General features: G+C 42.4%; 1 protein-coding gene across 1 annotated transcript; it reads left to right on the top strand.

The window, feature by feature from the left end:
* Nucleotides 1-7,708: 7,708 nt before the first annotated feature.
* Nucleotides 7,709-21,857, top strand: LOC139656411 (tetratricopeptide repeat protein 39C-like). Its single transcript, XM_071533974.1, has 11 exons — nucleotides 7,709-7,739; nucleotides 15,991-16,318; nucleotides 16,775-16,943; nucleotides 17,063-17,156; nucleotides 17,237-17,344; nucleotides 17,438-17,547; nucleotides 17,849-17,972; nucleotides 18,119-18,216; nucleotides 18,338-18,442; nucleotides 18,529-18,567; nucleotides 21,388-21,857. The coding sequence occupies exons 1-11, from the start codon at nucleotides 7,709-7,711 to the stop codon at nucleotides 21,421-21,423; spliced, it is 1,242 nt and encodes a 413-aa protein (XP_071390075.1). The 3' UTR covers nucleotides 21,424-21,857.
* Nucleotides 21,858-22,427: the final 570 nt, after the last annotated feature.

Raw genomic sequence — 22,427 nt, 5'->3', positions numbered from 1 at the left:
GGAGATGTCTGTGCCGACACCGTGGGAGATGGTTGTCTTTCCAGTGTCTCTTCTGGCAGCCTGACATTTTCCTCAACATGAGACATCATGTCTGAAAACAGCGCAAGGATGGCTTCTTCAATCTCTGCCTCAGATGGAGATCCTCCTGTAATATCAACTCCTGATGATTTAGCTGAGACAGCTTGTGAAGCAGTAGGAGAGACAGCATCAGAAGCATTACTGCTCAGGCTGGACTCACCTAAAAATGCTGGTGGAGATGGGCTTGGAGATATGTGTCGATCTGGTGTATCGGTCACAATCTCCTGCCTACTAGGGATCCTTACAGAAGACACACAGGGAGGTGACATCAATTTTGTGTCACTGTCCTCAGTGGAAACCCCGGTTAGGCTGGGTTCCCTTACAAATGCTGGTGGAGTTGGAGTTTGACATAATACCAGCTTTGTTTCACTGGGAGATCCACAAGGTGTGCTGGACAGACTGGATGGTGATGAACACTCAGGTGGAGATGGTCTTGGAGTTGCGCGTCTAACTGTTCTTCTAGCCACAATCTCCTCTCTACTGGGGATCCTTACAAAAGACACTCTTCGTGTCTTTAACACCCTTTCACCAGTAGGTGATACCACTTTTGTGTCACTTACAACTGCTGGTGGAGATGGTCTGAGAGATAACACCAGCTTTGCTTCACTGGGAGATGCAGAGGGGGTGCTGCACAGACTGGATGGTGAACTCTCGTTGGTTGATTCAGGAGATGTCTGTGCCGACACCGTGGGAGATGGTTGTCTTTCCGGTGTCTCCTCTGGCAGCCTGACATTTTCCTCAACATGAGACATCATGTCTGAAAACAGCGCAAGGATGGCTTCTTCAATCTCTGCCTCAGATGGAGATCCTCCTGTAATATCAACTCCTGATGATTTAGCTGAGACAGCTTGTGAAGCAGTAGGAGAGACAGCATCAGAAGCATTACTGCTCAGGCTGGACTCACCTAAAAATGCTGGTGGAGATGGGCTTGGAGATATGTGTCGATCTGGTGTATCGGTCACAATCTCCTGCCTACTAGGGATCCTTACAGAAGACACACAGGGAGGTGACATCAATTTTGTGTCACTGTCCTCAGTGGAAACCCCGGTTAGGCTGGGTTCCCTTACAAATGCTGGTGGAGTTGGAGTTTGACATAATACCAGCTTTGTTTCACTGGGAGATCCACAAGGTGTGCTGGACAGACTGGATGGTGATGAACACTCAGGTGGAGATGGTCTTGGAGTTGCGCGTCTAACTGTTCTTCTAGCCACAATCTCCTCTCTACTGGGGATCCTTACAAAAGACACTCTTCGTGTCTTTAACACCCTTTCACCAGTAGGTGATACCACTTTTGTGTCACTTACAACTGCTGGTGGAGATGGTCTGAGAGATAACACCAGCTTTGCTTCACTGGGAGATGCAGAGGACGTGCTGCACAGACTGGATGGTGAACTCTCGTTGGTTGATTCAGGAGGTGTCTGTGCCGACACCGTGGGAGATGGTTGTCTTTCCGGTGTCTCTTCTGGCAGCCCGACATTTTCCTCAACATGAGAGATCATGTCTGAAAACAGCGCAAGGATGGTTTCGTCAATCTCTGCCCCAGATGGAGTTCCTCCTGTAATGTGAACTGCTGATGATTTAGCTGAGACAGCTTGTGAAGCAGTAGGAGAGACAGCATCAGAAGCATTACTGCTCAGGCTGGACTCACCTAAAAATGCTGGTGGAGATGGACTTGGAGATATGTGTCTATCTGGTGTATCGGCCACAATCTCCTGCCTACTAGGGATCCTTACAGAGGACTCACAGGGAGGTGACATCAATTTGGTGTCACTGTCCTCAGTGGAAACCCCGGTTAGGCTGGGTTCCCGTACAAATGTTGGTGGAGTTGGTGTTTGAGATAACAACAGCTTTGCTTCACTGAGAGATGCAGAGGACGTGCTGGACAGACTGGATGGTGAACTCTCATTGGTTGATTCAGGAGGTGTCTGTGCCGAGACCGTGGGAGATGGTTGTCTTTCCGGTGTCTCTTCTGGCAGCCCGACATTTTCCTCAACATGAGACATCATGTCTGAAAACAGCGCAAGGATGGTTTCGTCAATCTCTGCCCCAGATGGAGTTCCTCCTGTAATGTGAACTGCTGATGATTTAGCTGAGACAGCTTGTGAAGCAGTAGGAGAGACAGCATCAGAAGCATTACTGCTCAGGCTGGACTCACCTAAAAATGCTGGTGGAGATGGACTTGGAGATATGTGTCTATCTGGTGTATCGGCCACAATCTCCTGCCTACTAGGGATCCTTACAGAGGACTCACAGGGAGGTGACATCAATTTGGTGTCACTGTCCTCAGTGGAAACCCCGGTTAGGCTGGGTTCCCGTACAAATGCTGGTGGAGTTGGTGTTTGAGATAACAACAGCTTTGCTTCACTGAGAGATGCAGAGGACGTGCTGGACAGACTGGATGGTGAACTCTCATTGGTTGATTCAGGAGGTGTCTGTGCCGAGACCGTGGGAGATGGTTGTCTTTCCGGTGTCTCTTCTGGCAGCCCGACATTTTCCTCAACATGAGACATCACGTCTGAAAACAGCGTAAGGATGGCTTCTTCAATCTCTGCCTCAGATGGAGCTCCTCCTGTAATGTGAACTGCTGATGATTTAGCTGAGACAGCTTGTGAAGCAGTAGGAGAGACAGCATATGAAGCATTACTGCTCAGGCTGGACTCACCTAAAAATGCTGGTGGAGATGGACTTGGAGATATGTGTCTATCTGGTGTATCGGCCACAATCTCCTGCCTACTAGGGATCCTTACAGAGGACTCACAGGGAGGTGACATCAATTTGGTGTCACTGTCCTCAGTGGAAACCCCGGTTAGGCTGGGTTCCCGTACAAATGTTGGTGGAGTTGGTGTTTGAGATAACAACAGCTTTGCTTCACTGAGAGATGCAGAGGACGTGCTGGACAGACTGGATGGTGAACTCTCATTGGTTGATTCAGGAGGTGTCTGTGCCGAGACCGTGGGAGATGGTTGTCTTTCCGGTGTCTCTTCTGGCAGCCCGACATTTTCCTCAACATGAGACATCATGTCTGAAAACAGCGCAAGGATGGTTTCGTCAATCTCTGCCCCAGATGGAGTTCCTCCTGTAATGTGAACTGCTGATGATTTAGCTGAGACAGCTTGTGAAGCAGTAGGAGAGACAGCATCAGAAGCATTACTGCTCAGGCTGGACTCACCTAAAAATGCTGGTGGAGATGGACTTGGAGATATGTGTCTATCTGGTGTATCGGCCACAATCTCCTGCCTACTAGGGATCCTTACAGAGGACTCACAGGGAGGTGACATCAATTTGGTGTCACTGTCCTCAGTGGAAACCCCGGTTAGGCTGGGTTCCCGTACAAATGTTGGTGGAGTTGGTGTTTGAGATAACAACAGCTTTGCTTCACTGAGAGATGCAGAGGACGTGCTGGACAGACTGGATGGTGAACTCTCATTGGTTGATTCAGGAGGTGTCTGTGCCGAGACCGTGGGAGATGGTTGTCTTTCCGGTGTCTCTTCTGGCAGCCCGACATTTTCCTCAACATGAGACATCATGTCTGAAAACAGCGCAAGGATGGTTTCGTCAATCTCTGCCCCAGATGGAGTTCCTCCTGTAATGTGAACTGCTGATGATTTAGCTGAGACAGCTTGTGAAGCAGTAGGAGAGACAGCATCAGAAGCATTACTGCTCAGGCTGGACTCACCTAAAAATGCTGGTGGAGATGGACTTGGAGATATGTGTCTATCTGGTGTATCGGCCACAATCTCCTGCCTACTAGGGATCCTTACAGAGGACTCACAGGGAGGTGACATCAATTTGGTGTCACTGTCCTCAGTGGAAACCCCGGTTAGGCTGGGTTCCCGTACAAATGCTGGTGGAGTTGGTGTTTGAGATAACAACAGCTTTGCTTCACTGAGAGATGCAGAGGACGTGCTGGACAGACTGGATGGTGAACTCTCATTGGTTGATTCAGGAGGTGTCTGTGCCGAGACCGTGGGAGATGGTTGTCTTTCCGGTGTCTCTTCTGGCAGCCCGACATTTTCCTCAACATGAGACATCACGTCTGAAAACAGTGCAAGGATGGCTTCTTCAATCTCTGCCTCAGATGGAGCTCCTCCTGTAATGTGAACTGCTGATGATTTAGCTGAGACAGCTTGTGAAGCAGTAGGAGAGACAGCATATGAAGCATTACTGCTCAGGCTGGACTCACCTAAAAATGCTGGTGGAGATGGACTTGGAGATATGTGTCTATCTGGTGTATCAGCCACAATCTCCTCTCCACTGTGGATCCTCACAGAAGACACTCTACGTGTCTTTACCACCCTTTCACCGGGACGTGATACCAGTCTTGTGTCACTTACAACTGCTGGTGGAGATGGTCTGAGAGATAACACCAGCTTTGCTTCACTGGGGGATGCAGAGGGGGTGCTGCACAGACTGGATGGTGAACTCTCGTTGGTTGACTCAGGAGGTGTCTGTGCCGACACCGTGGGAGATGGTTGTCTTTCCGGTGTCTCTTCTGGCAGCCCGACATTTTCCTCAACATGGGAGATCATGTCTGAAAACAGCGCAAGGATGATTTCTTCAATCTCTGCCCCAGATGGAGTTCCTCCTGTAATGTGAACTGCTGATGATTTAGCTGAGACAGCTTGTGAAGCAGTAGGAGAGACAGCATCAGAAGCATTACTGCTCAGGCTGGACTCACCTAAAAATGCTGGTGGAGATGGACTTGGAGATATGTGTCTATCTGGTGTATCGGCCACAATCTCCTGCCTACTAGGGATCCTTACAGAGGACACACAGGGAGGTGACATCAATTTGGTGTCACTGTCCTCAGTGGAAACCCCGGTTAGGCTGGGTTCCCGTACAAATGCTGGTGGAGTTGGTGTTTGAGATAACACCAGCTTTGCTTCACTGAGAGATGCAGAGGACGTGCTGGACAGACTGGATGGTGAACTCTCGTTGGTTGATTCAGGAGGTGTCTGTGCCGAGACCGTGGGAGATGGTTGTCTTTCCGGTGTCTCTTCTGGCAGCCCGACATTTTCCTCAACATGAGACATCATGTCTGAAAACAGCGCAAGGATGGCTTCTTCAATCTCTGCCTCAGATGGAGCTCCTCCTGTAATGTGAACCGCTGATGATTTAGCTGAGACAGCTTGTGAAGCAGTAGGAGAGACAGCATCAGAAGCACTCCTGCTCAGGCTGGACTCACCTAAAAATGCTGGTGGAGATGGGCTTGGAGATATGTGTCTATCTGGTGTATCAGCCACAATCTCCTCCCCACTGTGGATCCTCACAGAAGACACTCTACGTGTCTTTACCACCCTTTCACCGGGACGTGATACCAGTCTTGTGTCACTTACAACTGCTGGTGGAGATGGTCTGGGAGATAACACCAGCTTTGCTTCACTGGGGGATGCAGAGGGGGTGCTGCACAGACTGGATGGTGAACTCTCGTTGGTTGACTCAGGAGGTGTCTGTGCCGAGACCGTGGTAGATGGTTGTCTTTCCGGTGTCTCTTCTGGCAGCCCGACATTTTCCTCAACATGAGACATCATGTCTGAAAACAGCGCAAGGATGGTTTCTTCAATCTCTGCCTCAGATGGAGTTCCTCCTGTAATGTGAACTGCTGATGATTTAGCTGAGACAGCTTGTGAAGCAGTAGGAGAGACAGCATCAGAAGCACTACTGCTCAGGCTGGACTCACCTAAAAATGCTGGTGGAGATGGGCTTGGAGATATGTGTCTATGTGGTGTATCGGCCACAATCTCCTGCCTACTAGGGATCCTTACAGAGGACACACAGGGAGGTGACATCAATTTGGTGTCACTGTCCTCAGTGGAAACCCCGGTTAGGCTGGGTTCCCGTACAAATGCTGGTGGAGTTGGTGTTTGAGATAACACCAGCTTTGCTTCACTGAGAGATGCAGAGGACGTGCTGGACAGACTGGATGGTGAACTCTCATTAGTTGATTCAGGAGGTGTCTGTGCCGAGACCGTGGGAGATGGTTGTCTTTCCGGTGTCTCTTCTGGCAGCCCGACATTTTCCTCAACATGAGACATCATGTCTGAAAACAGCGCACGGATGGTTTCTTCAATCTCTGTCTCAGATGGAGCTCCTCCTGTAATGTGAACTCCTGATGATTTAGCTGAGACAGCTTGTGAAGCAGTAGGAGAGACAGCATCAGAAGCATTACTGCTCAGGCTGGACTCACCTAAAAATGCTGGTGGAGATGGGCTTGGAGATATGTGTCTATCTGGTGTATCAGCTACAATCTCCTCTCCACTGTGGATCCTCACAGAAGACACTCTACGTGTCTTTACCACCCTTTCACCGGGACGTGATACCAGTCTTGTGTCACTTACAAGTGCTGGTGGAGATGGTGTTGGAGATAACACCACCTTCGTTTCACTGCCACATCCAGAGGGCGTGCTAGACAGACTGGATGGTGAACTGTCATTGTTTGATTCAGGAGATGTCTGCGCCGAGACTGTGGGAGATAGTTGTCTCTCCGGTGTCTCTTTTGGCAGCCCAAAATTTTCCTCAACATGAGCTTGGGGGCTTGGAGATATGTGTCTATCTGGTGTATCAGTCACAATCTCCTCTTGACTGGGGTTCCTCAGAGAAGTATATGTCTCAACCATGCTTTCACAAGGAGGTGATTCCAATGTTTTGTCACTGGCCTCAGATGAAAACCTGGCTAGTTCTCTTTGCTCTTGGAACAGAAAAGTCACATGTTTTGGATCTGTTTCATTCTGACTATCTCTAAACTTCAGCAACTCATTGCAGTATGAGGCTAAGAAGTTAGATATGTCACTTGGCTGATCTAGGACTGTGGCTCTGGTGAGACACTCCAGTAAACTTGTCAGTCCGTATGGCATCTGCCCTGTTTGGCTCCTGTCAGCCATATTGATGAGATTGACCAGCTATGACCAGTCTGAGGTCTGGTCTAAACTGCTCTAGCTGGTAAGCTGTTCTTTACAGCAGGGGTCTGAAAACCAAGCTAGTATTTGGATGCTGGCAATCACAAGGATATTTGAGTCACTATTCTCTCTATCACATTCTATTTATCACTTAGCTACTATTCATTTCACAGCTCAATCTAAACGGCGTCTACACAGAGACACCCTTAGAGATAAAAAGGCTTAAAGCACTTAATGTGCTTTCATAGGCCTCTGTATAGCCGAAAACGCGTCATGATTCTTGTATGACGTCACAATGGTTCACAAACGTTCCAGCTGAAGCGCGCGCGCGCGCACCTGCCGCGCAGCCCAGATAGCAGTTTTGCACGGCAGGCTCAGGCTGCTGTCGGACATTCGGCGGGGAGTCGTCTGCAAGCCCGCACACGCATCAAGTTTTAAATCCAACAGCATATTAAACAACCGTTAAAAATGTTGCAGCAGGATCACAGTTGGTAAGAGTTTTCTACCAAAAGGCAAGTCATGCAAATTCATACATATTTGAAGAGCTAAATATCAAATTTCATGTGGATATTATACATACAAAGTTACCGTTAGTTATGAATTTACACCTTGGGTTACATCTTCATGTGAGCTAGTTGGGGATTAGTTGACAGTAGACTAATGAATATCTAGTACATTGTGAAGAGTGTTACAAAAACGATCAAGTGCGTGGCGATATTCAACCCGTCTCGAATATGTTAACCCAGTCCACAAGTGAAGGTACAGGTACGGAAAGGGTTAACTAAGATCTAAGCCTACATCGGTTGAATTAAGATAGCGCTAACTAGACGGTGCCATGCCATTGTTACGACGGCCCATTATTCCGAAACCCCAGTAGTCCGAAAACTCATTGCCTGGCTCCATCCACAACCGTGGCTTCTGACAGCCTTGACTGTTAGGTTGCTCTAACTCCAACCTCAGTGACCCCATGCCTCAACCCAACCACCTCCGGGTTAACGGGCTGTCGGACAAATGGGCTTTCGGTCCAATGGGTGGACATTTTTCGGACTATTGGGGTTTCGGAATAATGGGCCGTCGGAACAATAACGGGCAGTCCCCAACTTTAAACTACGTGCACTGGCATCTATTTACAGGGAGCGACCGTTAAGAAAAACGGATTACAATATAAGGTAAAAGTGACATTCACCTTGACATTGAATGGCACATTTGACATTCAAAAAGGACAAACGGAGCATGATAAATTTAAATGGAAACAGTACAGGGCTGATTTTATTTGTCAGCTGTGAATTTTTGGTCATGCGTTCAAAGGCATAGTTATGGTAGCAGCTAATACGGACGTTAGTTAACATTTGAACCTTGGTTAATTAGCGTTAGCTAGCTGGGCCGACGTAACATCCACACCGCATAAGAAATTATTGGGTTCTCAGTCCGTTTTCCTAGAAGATGCGCAACACCTCGATTTAGCAAACACGACTGCTAGACAGTTAACGTTAGTTGTCTGGAGAATTTTGTAGCTCAGCCTGTCGCCTAAGAAACATCCATCGGTTTGTGCTTCTACCTGTATAAATGTGGTTAGGACTAGGGTAACCCATTCTCTGTTGGAGAAAATGTATCAGAATAGGCTGCTACCTGTATAAATAAAGAGAAGTGAATGCATTGCAAACTTTTGGCTGACAAACTCTAATGACAAGTTCAATATTGATTTAGGTAGTCTACACAAGTCTACTAGCTACCTTCATTAATAGCAGTTTCAGAAGCTGTAGAGCTATTTGATAGTTTTGGTCATTAACTGAACAGCTGGTTGAAATAAATTACAATGTAAGTGCAGATGCACTCCTCTACCCACCTATTATACCCACCTGAGAGAGGGATGTACATAAGCAAATGTCAAATATCTATGCTGGATGTCAAGTGTGTTATTTTTCTGCACTTGTTCTCTCAAACTACTGGAGAATTCAGTGAGGTAGGTGACAATTATGATATGTAAACAGTCTAAGTTGCTCAGATTTTTACTTAATTGAGCAGTGAATTGATCTGTGCTTCTGTTTTTGTGTTTTCAGGTTAACTTTTAGTTGTGCGACAACTTTTTAGCTGTCGTTCCTCAGACGTGGTGCACCAGTAAGACCTGTTATTGGTCACCATATAGAACCACTGAAAGGGTGAAGAAAGCTGCCATAAACTGTCAGACTCCGGACATCTATTCATAAACTACTCACTCCATCCAGATTTCAAAAAGGTGTCAAAAGGTGAGTATATTTATTTGAATCAGAATTAATTTTATATATTCAATATAAAAATGAAAGGTGCCAGACATTTTTATACGCTTGTATCCACTGTGGAACCAGCTGCCCTGTCTTCCAGTTATTTTGCCCTGCCGTACTTAACATACTTATTCAACTCATCATTTGCCATCATGTCATTAATGGAGTGTACACCAAGTGAGGCTACATGCATAAGCCTCCTATACTGCGTCTGAGTCTGAGTCTTCAATTCATCTGACCACCGTGCCATTGATCATCATGGCTGTGATGCCATTGACCACAACATTATTGCATCTATACAACATCTTATAGTTGAGTTTGACAGGCGCATCAGAGAGGGCTGCATGACTTGTGAGGATATCCATCTCTCAAGTTAAGGTCTCCAGTAAAACTTCAGTGAACTCTCAGACCTGCAAGTCATATAAGCATGGCCTTAGCAGACTACAAAAAGAAGCCACTGCAAACCTGGTACATTAGCCATTCATTAGAATAGGGTGGTTGAATTATGGATTTGAATATTTTCAGCCAGTTACAAATTGGGATGTCAGTTTGTATAGATTTTTTTCACTTGCATAGAGAGCCCTTCTTGCCTATTCCCTCTGTTTGTTCACAGCCTTTTTGCAATTCCCTGTAGAGCTGATTTTTTATCCCTATTATGTATATGGATGTACATATTTTTATTGGAGATTAATGTAAATCTAAATTGATTTCCCTAACATCTGGAGCTTTTCTGGACTGTTGTGGTTTTTGTCTTCTTCATTTTCACTGTCAGGGTCTGACAGACCTGTTGCAGATGACCTAGTTGCTGCTGCAGGCATTCTGCAGAGTCCGACAGCACCACCAGGTCATCTGCAAACAGGAAGCACTTAAGCATTTACTTGTCTGTATTTTGTAGGGTGAGGCCAGGGCCTTATTCTTGGGTGGGTATCAGGGCAGGATACTGCAAAAGAGAGTTTTAATCTCAATGAGACTTATAAGGTTAAATGATGCTTTAATAAAATACATAACATTTCTTGTTGTAGAATCTCTTCTCTTCAGATTTAACTGATCTTTAACTTTTTGAATTACTACATTTATATGTTGCCGTTGTGAAGTTATTCTCTCTGTCTCTCTCTCTCTGGTATGGAATTTGTATTCAGGTGAAGTTTGTTTATTGTGATTTCAGGAGCTGTGAGGAAGAATCTTGCTACCAGGGACACGGCTGAAGAAGGCCTTCAGAAAGAAGTCACAAGATTCCTGAAGGGGGCCTCTGACAGAGGGGGGAGAAGACAGCAACTAAATCGAGCAGAGAGAAGAATTGAAGAATAGACTGTACAGGTAGCTGATAAAATGGGGCGGCTGTGGTGTGAAACATGGCCTACAATGTTGCACCTCTAAAAATTTGTTCAACATTTCATATGATGTTTGTAAGACATCAACTTTAGGGTTCTTTATTTAAGGGTATTGATCAATATGTTGCATTTTAATTAGTTTTGATTCTGTCTTTCTTGCTAAAGCTGCCAAGACTAGGTCTGTACACAACATCTTAATGGGTCTTAATTAGGGCTGGGCGATATGGACAAAATCAAATATCACCCCCGATATCGATATTGCGCCAGTATTGTACTGATGACTACTGGTGCTTTCACAAAATATTTACACAATGAGATTTTTGATAAATAATCATCAGTAATGTGGATATAATGTCTAAGTGGATAAAGGCAAATAATAGAACAGCTAGAACAGTCTGGTAAGTTCAGAAAATTACATAATTTTACTGTAATGCAGCCTTTAAAACCAGGAAAAGACAATACTTCTGCCATATCATGATATTATGATATCCAAAATCTAAGACGATATCTAGTCTCATATCACGATATCGATATAATATCGATATATTGCCCAGCCCTAGTCTTAATGCGATTTTAGAGTGTAGGGCAGACACAATATCACAATATTCAAGCACATGGGTGCTTCACTTATGGATGGCATTCAAGTCCAGTCCTTGATGTTTCAAAGAAAATATAAATCCTCCCCTTCTGTTACTATTTGTGACAATACAGAAATTGGACATGAAACATTTACTGAAATTGGATCTTTCATGCATATAATTCTAGGAGGATTTATACTTTCTGTGACACCTCAAGGTTCAGATCCACATGCAATCTACAAGTAATTCACATATTCCATATTCTTGATGGAAACTCTACCCTACACCCTAAATCCAATTTCCTAAAAACATTTACAGAAAGGATGTCATCATTATCAGTAAAGACAATCAAAACATATCTGAAAGGACCATATTGTACAGTATCTCTAAATTGAGTCAACATCTGTATTTGAAATAAGGTGTATTTTTGCAGATGTGGCAATTTAATATATCAAGCAAAGGGGGCAACTATTGCAAACTAGATTTCTGTTATTTGAATTTTATATTTTCACATACATCTTTTTTTATATATCTTTCACATTGTTAATGTAGAATACTTTGCATAGAGCTAAAATCAAATAAATGCGTGTACCTTCGTATCAATCGTTTTACTCATTTAAGTGCAATAAATAAAAAAGCCATTTTACAGATTTTTCCTTTTTGCTTTTAGTTTGTCAATGCAGGAAAGGAGTTAAGTGTTGCGGAGGAGTGAACAGGACAGCTGTGACTTCCGGACAGGACAGAGCTCCATTTCAGAGTAAAAGTGTTTGTCAGCTACTCAACTACTAGTGTTAATATGAGTGTTCTTCATGACTGTAAGCTATAATATGCACTGTTTGTTTTAATCTAAGGCCATAGTAGGCTAATTAATACATCATTTCTTTAATTGTAAACATACACACACTCACACACACAAACACGCGCGCACACAGATCAAGCGATTTTCTTATGGTAATTCAGCCAATTGGTCCACATTACATTAAAATAGACAGAAAAATAGCATAGGGATGTTTAGGACTGCTCATCAGTCCATGATGCATATTCATAATTGAAACAAAAGGAATATAGAAAAGACACCATTTTTCAGAAGGTGACCATGGAGAGATGAGATCACTCACAGCTATTGTCTGGGCTATAGCTGTGAGTCCAGACGCCAACAGACCATCAGCATTACAGCTGAAGCCTGCATCCACAACAAATCTAATAACTAATGTAGCCTAAAAACGGCATACTTCAAAACCTCATCTTTGGAATAAAACAACACAATAAAAAACAATATATACAGAGGAAACGAAGGTGTAGTCATTACACTATTAGCTATATTAAATACTACAGGCACATCGCCCAAAGTGCTTGAGTAGCAAAACGGCAAAAAGAACTGCAATTAAATGATTAACAGTAACAAACTATAAGGTATGTCGTAAACATGGCAGGATTGTTCAGTCATCGTGAAATATACTGCATGGAATTCCTGGAATGCGCCTTTGCGCTCACACTCATCTCATATTTCCTATAGCCTCTCGTTATGCTGTTATGCTGATTGGTGTTTATGTCCATGTTTATTGCATGCACACCCGCACGCATCATCATCGGCCAGAAAAATCAGCCTTGTTCTCTGCTTACTAACAGCGCCACAGCAGCCACTGTATCATTATGCACAGCCATTATGCACCACTATACTGTATATTGTGAGCCATAATAGCTTACTGATTGATAGGTCTAATTTGTGATCCGATATGCGTTATTCTTATTTCCACATTACTGTACAATTTGGTGACATTATGTAAACCTGTTTACTTTCGATTACTAAAATGGTCTTTGCACATATTTTCTATCAGAAATACAGTTTACTAGTATTATTATTGGATTACACGGTGCCCCGCTCTTGCCCCCAGTTTCTGTGTCTCGCTCTCCAGGCCTCCATGGTGCTGAACGGGCGTACAGCACTGTATGCGGACTTGTAGCGTAGCGGCTACTTCTCAGTACCAAACATAAGGATCTCGTTCCCACGCCTTAATAAGTCGTGGCCACGCATTATTTTATTAACATGAGATGTCACCAGAGGGGCTCCGTAGAAATCTTTACTTGAATTTTTATTTATTTATTTATTCCTGTTTCCAGTAGACTGGATTGTTGCTGTGCCCTAGTGGCCATACAGCACCCAGTATACAGGCAAAGCAATGTAAGCAAATCTTTCTATAAAGTTGTGGAATTATTAAATAGGGCCATATTATTTATGCTAATTAAAGTGAACAGTAGAGCCATGTGGGCCTAAATAAAAGAAATGTGTAGTCACGAGTCAAGGTCAGCTTGTGTGCTAATAAACTGTAAATTGTTTCAAGAATATAATCAAGTTTAAAAAATAACTCTCACAGTACCATGGACACAGTCTTCAGTAAATGTACCCTATTAATTTGTATAATTTAGGACTATGAACATTTTAGCTATATATTTGGATGTCAGGGATCAGATTTCTTATAAGTAACAAAGATTTCTTACAAATAACAAATGACAGTCCAACCACACAAAGCCAAGTCACTGGCTCAGTGTTTTAACTGGCAGATCTCTGCAAATAAAGATTATAACATTCTGTAACAGATAAATAAGAGTAAAACAAAATCTACCTAGTCCTATACATTACTGTTTAAACAGCTTGGTGTTCTGGTTTCTCCTGTTGACCTTGACTTGCTGGGTTCTGGTTTCCACTCAGTTAATGTCATCCTCCAGAAAAGTGAAAATAAGATAAAATAATATTTTTTACAGACTTTGCCACCAATACAATGGAATTAATCTTCAGTGTCCTACAAATGAAGACATCACTGATCATGTAGCTTCAATGTAATTTATTCAGCGTTGGTTCATCCATCGTTGTCTTCATCCTAACTGATGTCTGGGCGTAACGACCACTAGCTTGTTACCTGTCTAGGCTAACATTAGCTACGGCTACTCACGATAGAAATCAAGCTGTGAAGCTTAAAAAACATTATAACATAGCTTATTCAAACCTATGGTCAGACAAGTTAGAAAGTTAAGACCAGTAAAAGTAAGGTTTTTACTCTGAAATGGAGGTCCGTCCTGCCTGGAAGTCAGATTGGTCCTGTCCACGCCTCCGCAACACTTAACTCCTTTTCTGCATTGACAAACTAAAAGCAAAAAGGAAAAATGCACATCGCTCTTTCCTTTTCTGTGGTGTCAACTCAAATGCAAAAGCAAAACGGCAGTAAAATCGCCTTTTTATTTATTGCATTTAAATGAGTAAAACGATTGATATGAAGGTACACTCATTCAAATAAAATAAAGAAGAAAGAAAGAAATGTTTTTTGAAATACGTACTATGTAGTACAGTAAGGTCAGGCAGTGAGGAGGTCATCAGAGAAATGAATCCCCTCAACACACACACATATCACACACACTCATTTGTTTTGTTCCCATTTCTTGCAGTCTGACATACATTTTCTACTTTCTGTGTCCTTTTCTCTTAAGCACTTGACAATCCTTTTTTAGATTTATTTGATTTCACTGGACTTGACTGGCTGTTGTATATGCACACACATACAGCAGGTATGTACACACATGCACACACACAGTTACCCTGCTTATCCATGCATTGTTTACATAGGCCCTCTGATGTAAAGACTGCATAAGCAGCACAGAACCTCACCCGCTTTGTAAGATTGATAAATTGTGCCATTGATAAAGCCACTGTCTGTCACTCTGTGTATATTGTAATCAATCTGTTATCTTTATAATTTTAATATATATATACTATATAATGTATGTTATAATGTATACTACGATTGATAGTATTTGTTATTAGTATGAGTGTAGTAGTACTTATATTACTGTAATAGTAATTTATAATTTATACTATTTCTTGTATTTATATTTAAGTTGTATACATTTTAAATGTCATACTTGCATTGTAATGATTTTGTGAAAATTAATAAACAAATCATTCCGTACGAAAATTTGCTTTGTGCTATATTTAAATAATGACAACATATATGCAGTAAGAGTTGAAAAATGTTGAAAAAAATTAACTGCTAATATTTTTGAGTAATTGTGTAGAAATCCTAAATATATTATAATGTAGGATAGCATTAATAGGATAACTATGGGTAGTGGATCAGTTGGGCCACCAGCGGATGCCTGTCGGCGTATCAGAGGGCATCTGTCTAAACCGCTATTTACCCGCTGGTGGGCCTCTGGAAAACCGATGAGCAAAACACCACTACCCCGCCAGGGGCTGCTGCCGCGGAGACAATTGTTAAATGAGTTTTTCTTTTTCTCCACCGTTTTTCTATCCTACCCTATGCTGTATGGCAAAATTATGTAAGTGTGTTCATTTATGTTGCTGTCTATGCTGTCTTACTCATTTTTGTTCGTTTTAGTCATTTTACCTTTGGGCTATTTTCCCATGATTCCCGGTGCAACACCGTGTTTAGAAGCTTAACATTAGATTAACAATAACTGTGTTAGAGACATAGGCTATGTTAAGTTGTAGGCCTATATCTTAGATAATTACACAAGGAAATAAGCAAAGGTGTCACCTTTGTTTTTCTTTGGCGGAGGAAAGCTAGTTTGGTGTTCTTGTATTGATACAGTGCAGCTTTAGGAGGCGGCACACCTTATAAATGCCCAATATGTCAGAAATAGAGTAGATTTCACTGAACGTAGGTAAGTGATAAGCTCCGGATGATTTATTAAACTATTTCGGTTGGTGTAATGCGGTATATGCGCGGAGCCCCTATGGGGACATGGGCAAAAAAAAAAAATCGTTAAGTTTCTGGTGCACACCAGAAAGTATCCCGTGGGCACGATAAAGTTTCCCGTGCTCATGAGAAAGTATTGCGGGGCAGCAAACGGAGGGCCTCTGAACAAGGGTTGCCATCTCCATCTCTGTCGTCCTCCTCTGACCAGTCCAACCACAACCACACTGCTCCACCTGGGCCAAGCCCCCCCCAGCGTCTGGACGGGATCAGCCCTGAGGCTCTGGATAGGCTGAAGGGTTCGGTCAGCTTTGGTTATGGCCTCTTCCATCTCTGTATCTCCATGGTGCCGCCACACTTGTTGAAGATCGTCAACCTGCTGGGCTTCCCCAGCGACCGTCTCCAAGGCCTGTCAGCCCTCACGTATGCCAATGAAAGTAAGGACATGAAGGCCCCCTTAGCTACGTGAGTAGGTGTGCCACATGTCCCTGCAGAGAGCAGTAGGGTGTCATAACTTGCTTTCATCTTGTTTGTTCATCTCGTTACAATTTGGGTTTGAACTGTGATTTTGGTTGTTATTGAAATATAATCCAACTCGTTCAGTTGTAAAGGATGTCACAAAAGTGAAGTGTTGACCCCAGGAAGTAGACGTACCAAGGAAGACGTACCTTCCTTCACTCTTGTAACAGGGTTCCCACATTCACTTGAGCATCAAATTCAAGGACTTTCCAATAGGCCCTTTTCATATCATCATGGCTTACTGACAAACCAATCCAAAATATGGTGGGTAAAAGTGTTATCATTTGTCAGCCAAAGACTTAAAAAGCACCATAAATTGTGATTTTGTAAGAGCTGCTGTCACCTTTTTAAATGGTGGATATCTCATTCCCACTAATTCCAGTGTCTGTGCTTCCTATGCAGGCTGGCCCTCCTGTGGTACCACACAGTAGTGCAGCCCTTCTTTGCTCTGGATGGCACAGACACACAGGCAGGGCTGATGGAGGCCAAATCCATTCTTCAACAGAGGGAGGCTGTCTATCCCAACTCCTCCCTCTTCATGTTTTTTAAAGGCAGAGTACAGCGCCTAGAGGTATGTACATGTTAAGAATATATCTTAGTATCTGCTGCTGTGTGGCCTATTGTCCAGACTTGGGGAAAGTACAATATTGTGTCAGTCTGTAATTCACACCACAGAGTTCCCTTTTCTAGTGCCAGATCAACAGTGCCTTGACATCCTTCAATGACGCCTTAGACCTGGCCACAGACCAGAGGGAGATTCAGCACGTGTGTTTATATGAAATAGGTACTGTTTCCTCTCAGATTCCAAACCACCTGACTTGCACTTGTCTGCACCATAATAATGTCTGGTGGCTGGTCTTTTAGGTTGGTGCAGCATGATTGAGCTGAGCTTCAGAGATGCCTACAGGGCTTTTGAGCGACTAAAGACTGAGTCTCGCTGGTCCCAGTGCTACTACGCCTATTTAACTGGAGGTAGTAACAGTACATATGAATTAGGCTTTAAGTGTAGCTCTTGTGAGTCTGTATTGGCTCTAAAGCCTTATTATATTTTGTGGTGCTGTGCAGTGTGCCAAGGAGCCACAGGTGATCTGGAGGGAGCTGCAGCTGTCTTCAAGGACGTCCAGAGACTTTTCAAATGCAAGAATAATCAGATAGAGCTGTTCTCTATGAAGAGGGTGGGTATGTCCCCAGTTGATTCCCTACTGCAAATTCTTGGCGCAAAATACAAATGAAAGTCAATAGAATAGAATAGCAACATTATTATCCCCATGGGGAAATTTGGGTTGCAATGTGGCACATTTGAGTTGTTCACAGTAAGTATAAAAAGAGCACAAAGAGCAACAACAATAAAAATATTAAAAAATAAAATAACCTCACCCAACAAAACAAAATGAAAATGACAATGGACATTGTCAACATACTATACACTGCATAATATGCAAGTATTATATTGTGTGTGTATACATATTTTGACAGGCTGAGAAGCTAAGGAATCCCAGTCCATCCAAGGAACTGTGTATCCTGGCTGTGATTGAGATTCTTTACCTGTGGAAAGCTCTGCCCAACTGCTCCACCTCCAAGCTGCAGACCATGACACAAGGTACTGCCCTGTCAGATGTTACAAACACACAGATGAAGGGTTATCGTGTAACACTCAAATCACTGTTTCAGAGTTTTTGTTTATCTTGTTGCCTTGTTTGGTCTTGTGTCATTGGATGCAGCCACACTGTTATTATCTTGTTTCAGTTCTGCAGGGAATTGATGACGCCTCATGTGCCGGCCTGAAAAACCTGCTTCTTGGTGCCATAAACAAATGTCTTCATAACATCAAAGATGCCATTCAGGTGCACTCACGCCTCAGAACAATATACTAATGTAACACTGAGAGCATCACAAAGTAGTCAATACTGTGGCGATTACGGTTGTTACCAGTTTTATCTAGTGTCTTATGATTGATTCTTACAGCATTTCCATCTGGCTGCAAGAGATGAGGTGGGCCGTCTCAGCAACTCCTATGTGCAGCCCTACTCCTGCTATGAACTGGGCTGTGTGTTACTGGACATCCCAGAGGTAAGTCATCTGTGTGTGAAAAACTGTTTGTCTTATCTGAGATTTTGGGGTCATGTAGTCTAAATGTTTCATTCTGTTTGTCTCAGTCTGCAGGGAAGGGTCAAATGCTAATGCTTCAGGCCAAGGTACAGTAGGTCTCTTCATTGGATTGCCTTTTGCATGCAGATTTCTGAACATTTACACTTTGCAATTGCTAAAATTATCACAAAGTTTTGATTGATAATTTGCATTATGTTTTTCTTTTTATGGATTATGCAGGAGGACTATGCTGGCTGTGACTTTGTTTGTGACTAAGTTTTATGGAAGAACAGTTACAATAAGTGTTTTGCAGTTGTCATTTATGACACCCAAGGTCTAGCTTGGTCAGGTCGCCTATCAGGTTGTAACTGACAAAGCAATTAAAATGAGTGACTCACAGCCTATGACTTTGAGAGCCTGACAATCTATCTATCTCAGTGCTGATCAATGACTTTGAGATTTGTGACTGTTAAGGCTTCGCTAATCTATATGGGCACGAGTAGTCTACCAATCACTGTAATAGTTTTTTTAACATGTTGAAGCCCTTGGTTTTCAAGCAGATATGTATTTATATAAGTGTAAATACACCTTTCCACAGGGGATTTTAACAGGTGTGGGAACGTATTGTCCTGTCACTTTTGAGTAGCCTAGTTGCACAGTGTTACTTTGCTGTAAACTGGTTCTCCTTTTTTGGTGATTCCGTTTTAAGATAATAAATATCTTTAAACTGTGGAGCATTGTATTTTATCGGACACATTTGATTATGCATCATAATGTACAGAGGCACGATTTTGCATGATGATGCCCCACCAGAGTGGTTCTCTCTCCTGGGTTTAGGTATTTACTAAAGGAATTAAAATGGGCTGTGGGGAAGTAACCACAGGCTGTGGCACTTGCTACTTCAATGTGCCTGCCAGGTTCAGAGCAGATGTATATGGTGGGGATTTTGTTCAGATAACACAAAGCCATTTGGGGTCCCAAACCAAGAAAACAATTATTGCAACCCAAAACTATGCACATTGCAAAATGAGCTAGCTACCACAAGTCCATTTTCTCACGCAGTGAAAAACAAATTCATAACTGATAACGTAGCGAAAAAATGACACTGACAGCAGGACAAACGAGACAGAGCAGCACCGTGCAGCAGCGAGTTATTCAGACCATCTGAATAGCGAGAAATATACACAAATGTATTATATTGTAATTTATTCCCATGCATGCTGTTCAGAGTAATCTCAGTCAGCAGCTCTTCAGCGTCTCTCCCTCTCCTCTCAGGCAGGAGTGAGAGTGAGTTGCTATGGTTACGGGGACGCTCTGTGTCTGTCGCTCTGAAACTTTCTCACGATTACCAATAATAGGTTTTTAGGTTAGTATGCCTATGCAAAATCATGAATGTAAGCACCTCAATGCTGAAATCTAGTAATATAACATAATTTTACATTTTTGGTTAATATTATACAGGGTTGCTGTTTCTTGACTTAATCCAAGAGGTTAGGTGGAGTAGAAATGCAGTAAATTTGTTTTAAATTACTATTCTATTTTTTTCTGAACCCCCCCCGAAACAGGGTTCCCCCACCTGCCAAATCCCACTTTAACCCCTGGCTATGTATGTGTAGCGATGTATGATCGCCCGATTGACATCGCTACAATATCACCAATATTCCATCATTGCTTGACTTTGATTTTGGACGCTCATAAAAAAGTATAAACACTAGAGCGATTATAGAACGCATCGCAGATGTTCAGTCATTTGCTCTCAAGACATGGAGGCAGAAAATCATCTAGTTACTTTACTTTGTTACTATGACTCTAAGTTACTTTAATAAGTTAGTCTTTATTAAAAGCAACTCAGTACAGTGCTTTCTAATTACCCACTCATTCACAGCCATTATGTCTTCTGGAGATGTCCTCACTCGTATAGAAATCACCACTGAGTACAGTATTGTTATCTAATACAAGGTAGCTTTCATTTATTAGGGGTCTGATCGTCTTTATAAACTAGTAAGATCACAGAGGAAGCCTTGATAGATCATGTCTGGTATAAAAAATAAATAGCGCTCACAACACATTGGCAAGTGCTTTCAGTTCCCCGATGCACAGCTAACAGTTAACAGTAATGTTCTTACATTTTTCTTCGATCAGTTCAAAGTAATGCAAATATTTCCAAGTTGTTAAGTGTATCGTTGTGTTCTGAAAGCCTACAAGCCTCTACCGTGTGCCAACCACTACAACCACTACACCGCTACTGCATAGTAGCTATGGTAGGCTTTTAATAACGCCACGGAATCTTTTATTTTACTTGCACTAACTAAAAATGTAACCATTTGAAAAAAAAAAAAATACAATTTGTAAATATGACAACGGGGACTATCACCAGTCTGCAGAATAGCCTAATAACATGTTATTATATGTAACAGCTTTTCTAATGTTGTTTTTCCCTCTTTCTTTTTAATAAGAAGTTTAATTCAAGTAAATCTACTTTCTTTTAGTCTCCAGTCTATTCTGTGTTGTCGAATGGGCTTTTAAGACCAGACAGGAACGGGAGTAACAGTGTGCGCATACTGCCATCTAGTGGCGTCTTTTACACTCTTCAGTTTTACATGATTTGGGAATATTTTCTCATCGGTTGGACAGAGAAGCTTATCTTTTATTACTAGCCAGTCATGTTCATGCTTGATTTAAACATTTCAGATGAAATTGTTTCAATCTGTCTGCAAACTTTACAAAGCTATGATTATCCAGGCTAAACAGCTGTCAACGGTGGCAGCCCTGCTGTCCAGGAATTTGCCTTTTTAATTAAACACGGCAATATTGTAATTGTGTTCATTACTTTTTCTACAAATTTATGGTCTTCCATTGCTGGTCGCCGGTCGCCGCCTGTACTATAAACTGTCCCAAGATACTTACTGCAGTTTATTCTGTTACAGAAACTGATCTTCAAGAACCACCCTGGAACCACCTGACACTTCTCTGGAAAATGCTCCCAAAGAAATTAACTTATTTATGATGTGTTCTGGCCTTTTCACTAGCTAGTAAATCCATATGTATTTAGGTGTAGTGTTTACTTATTTATTGTTTGGGGTATTTGGGAAATGCATAGTCAAATTAAGTCAAAGAAGGTTGTAAGGTATGAGACAAGCATCCCCATCTTTTTTTTTTTAAATCTTAGGCTACTTTAGTGTTTAATGAGGCTGTTTTCTATGCATGTTTTTTTTGTTATTTTAGATCACTTTTTGTTGTTTGTGATCCTTTCTGATGATAAAGCCTTTTATCTAAACAGGACCTTGGCACATACTGTATATTGGGAGTAAGCATGTTCAGTTATTTATCTGTTACAGTAACACCTACACTAGATTTTTTCCCCCTTGCTTTTACTGAATCTTACCTTGTACTGACATATTACAGCTGCTCTCTGTGGACTGTCGCTCTCAAACCATCCACCTGTTATAAACTAGTGTTCCAGTTCAAAGATGATTGGTATTTTCTAATCACTGGATTGGTCTTTTTCCAAATCTGAGACTGTCTTGTAATGCTTAATACTCCCGATAATGATTCACCCATTTTAAATGGAACATGTAGAATGAAATATTGTATTTTAAAATAAATGTTTACGCTAGCTACATACAACAATTTGTCTTGGATCATCTCATAAATAAGTCTCATCTATCATCACTCTGTAGTCCACTGCCCTCAAATTACTTTTCTCCATCTTACCTTGGTTATTACATTTTACCAGCATATTGTTTTTCCAGTCACAAATATCAATATTGTGTTACCAACAGTGTTTTTAATTATACAAGCCAGTCTTACAGAATATACACCGATACATTGTTTGAATGTCTCTTCCTTGTGAGTACTTTCTGCCAACATTGACTAAAGCCACACATCTAGATCATACAGTCCAAGTTAATGAACATGCTGTTGCCTCAGTGTAGAGATAGCATTGCTTGTAGCCATTATTATTCTG

Source organism: Centroberyx affinis, unplaced genomic scaffold (genome assembly GCF_046629955.1).
Source record: "Centroberyx affinis isolate AG114_WGS23_722 - 3 ecotype Tasmania unplaced genomic scaffold, CSIRO-AGI_Caff_v1 ptg002475l_1, whole genome shotgun sequence".
NCBI lineage: Eukaryota > Metazoa > Chordata > Actinopteri > Beryciformes > Berycidae > Centroberyx > Centroberyx affinis.
The sequence above is the reverse complement of the archived record's forward strand: the minus strand, read 5'-3'. Positions and strand labels throughout refer to the sequence as shown.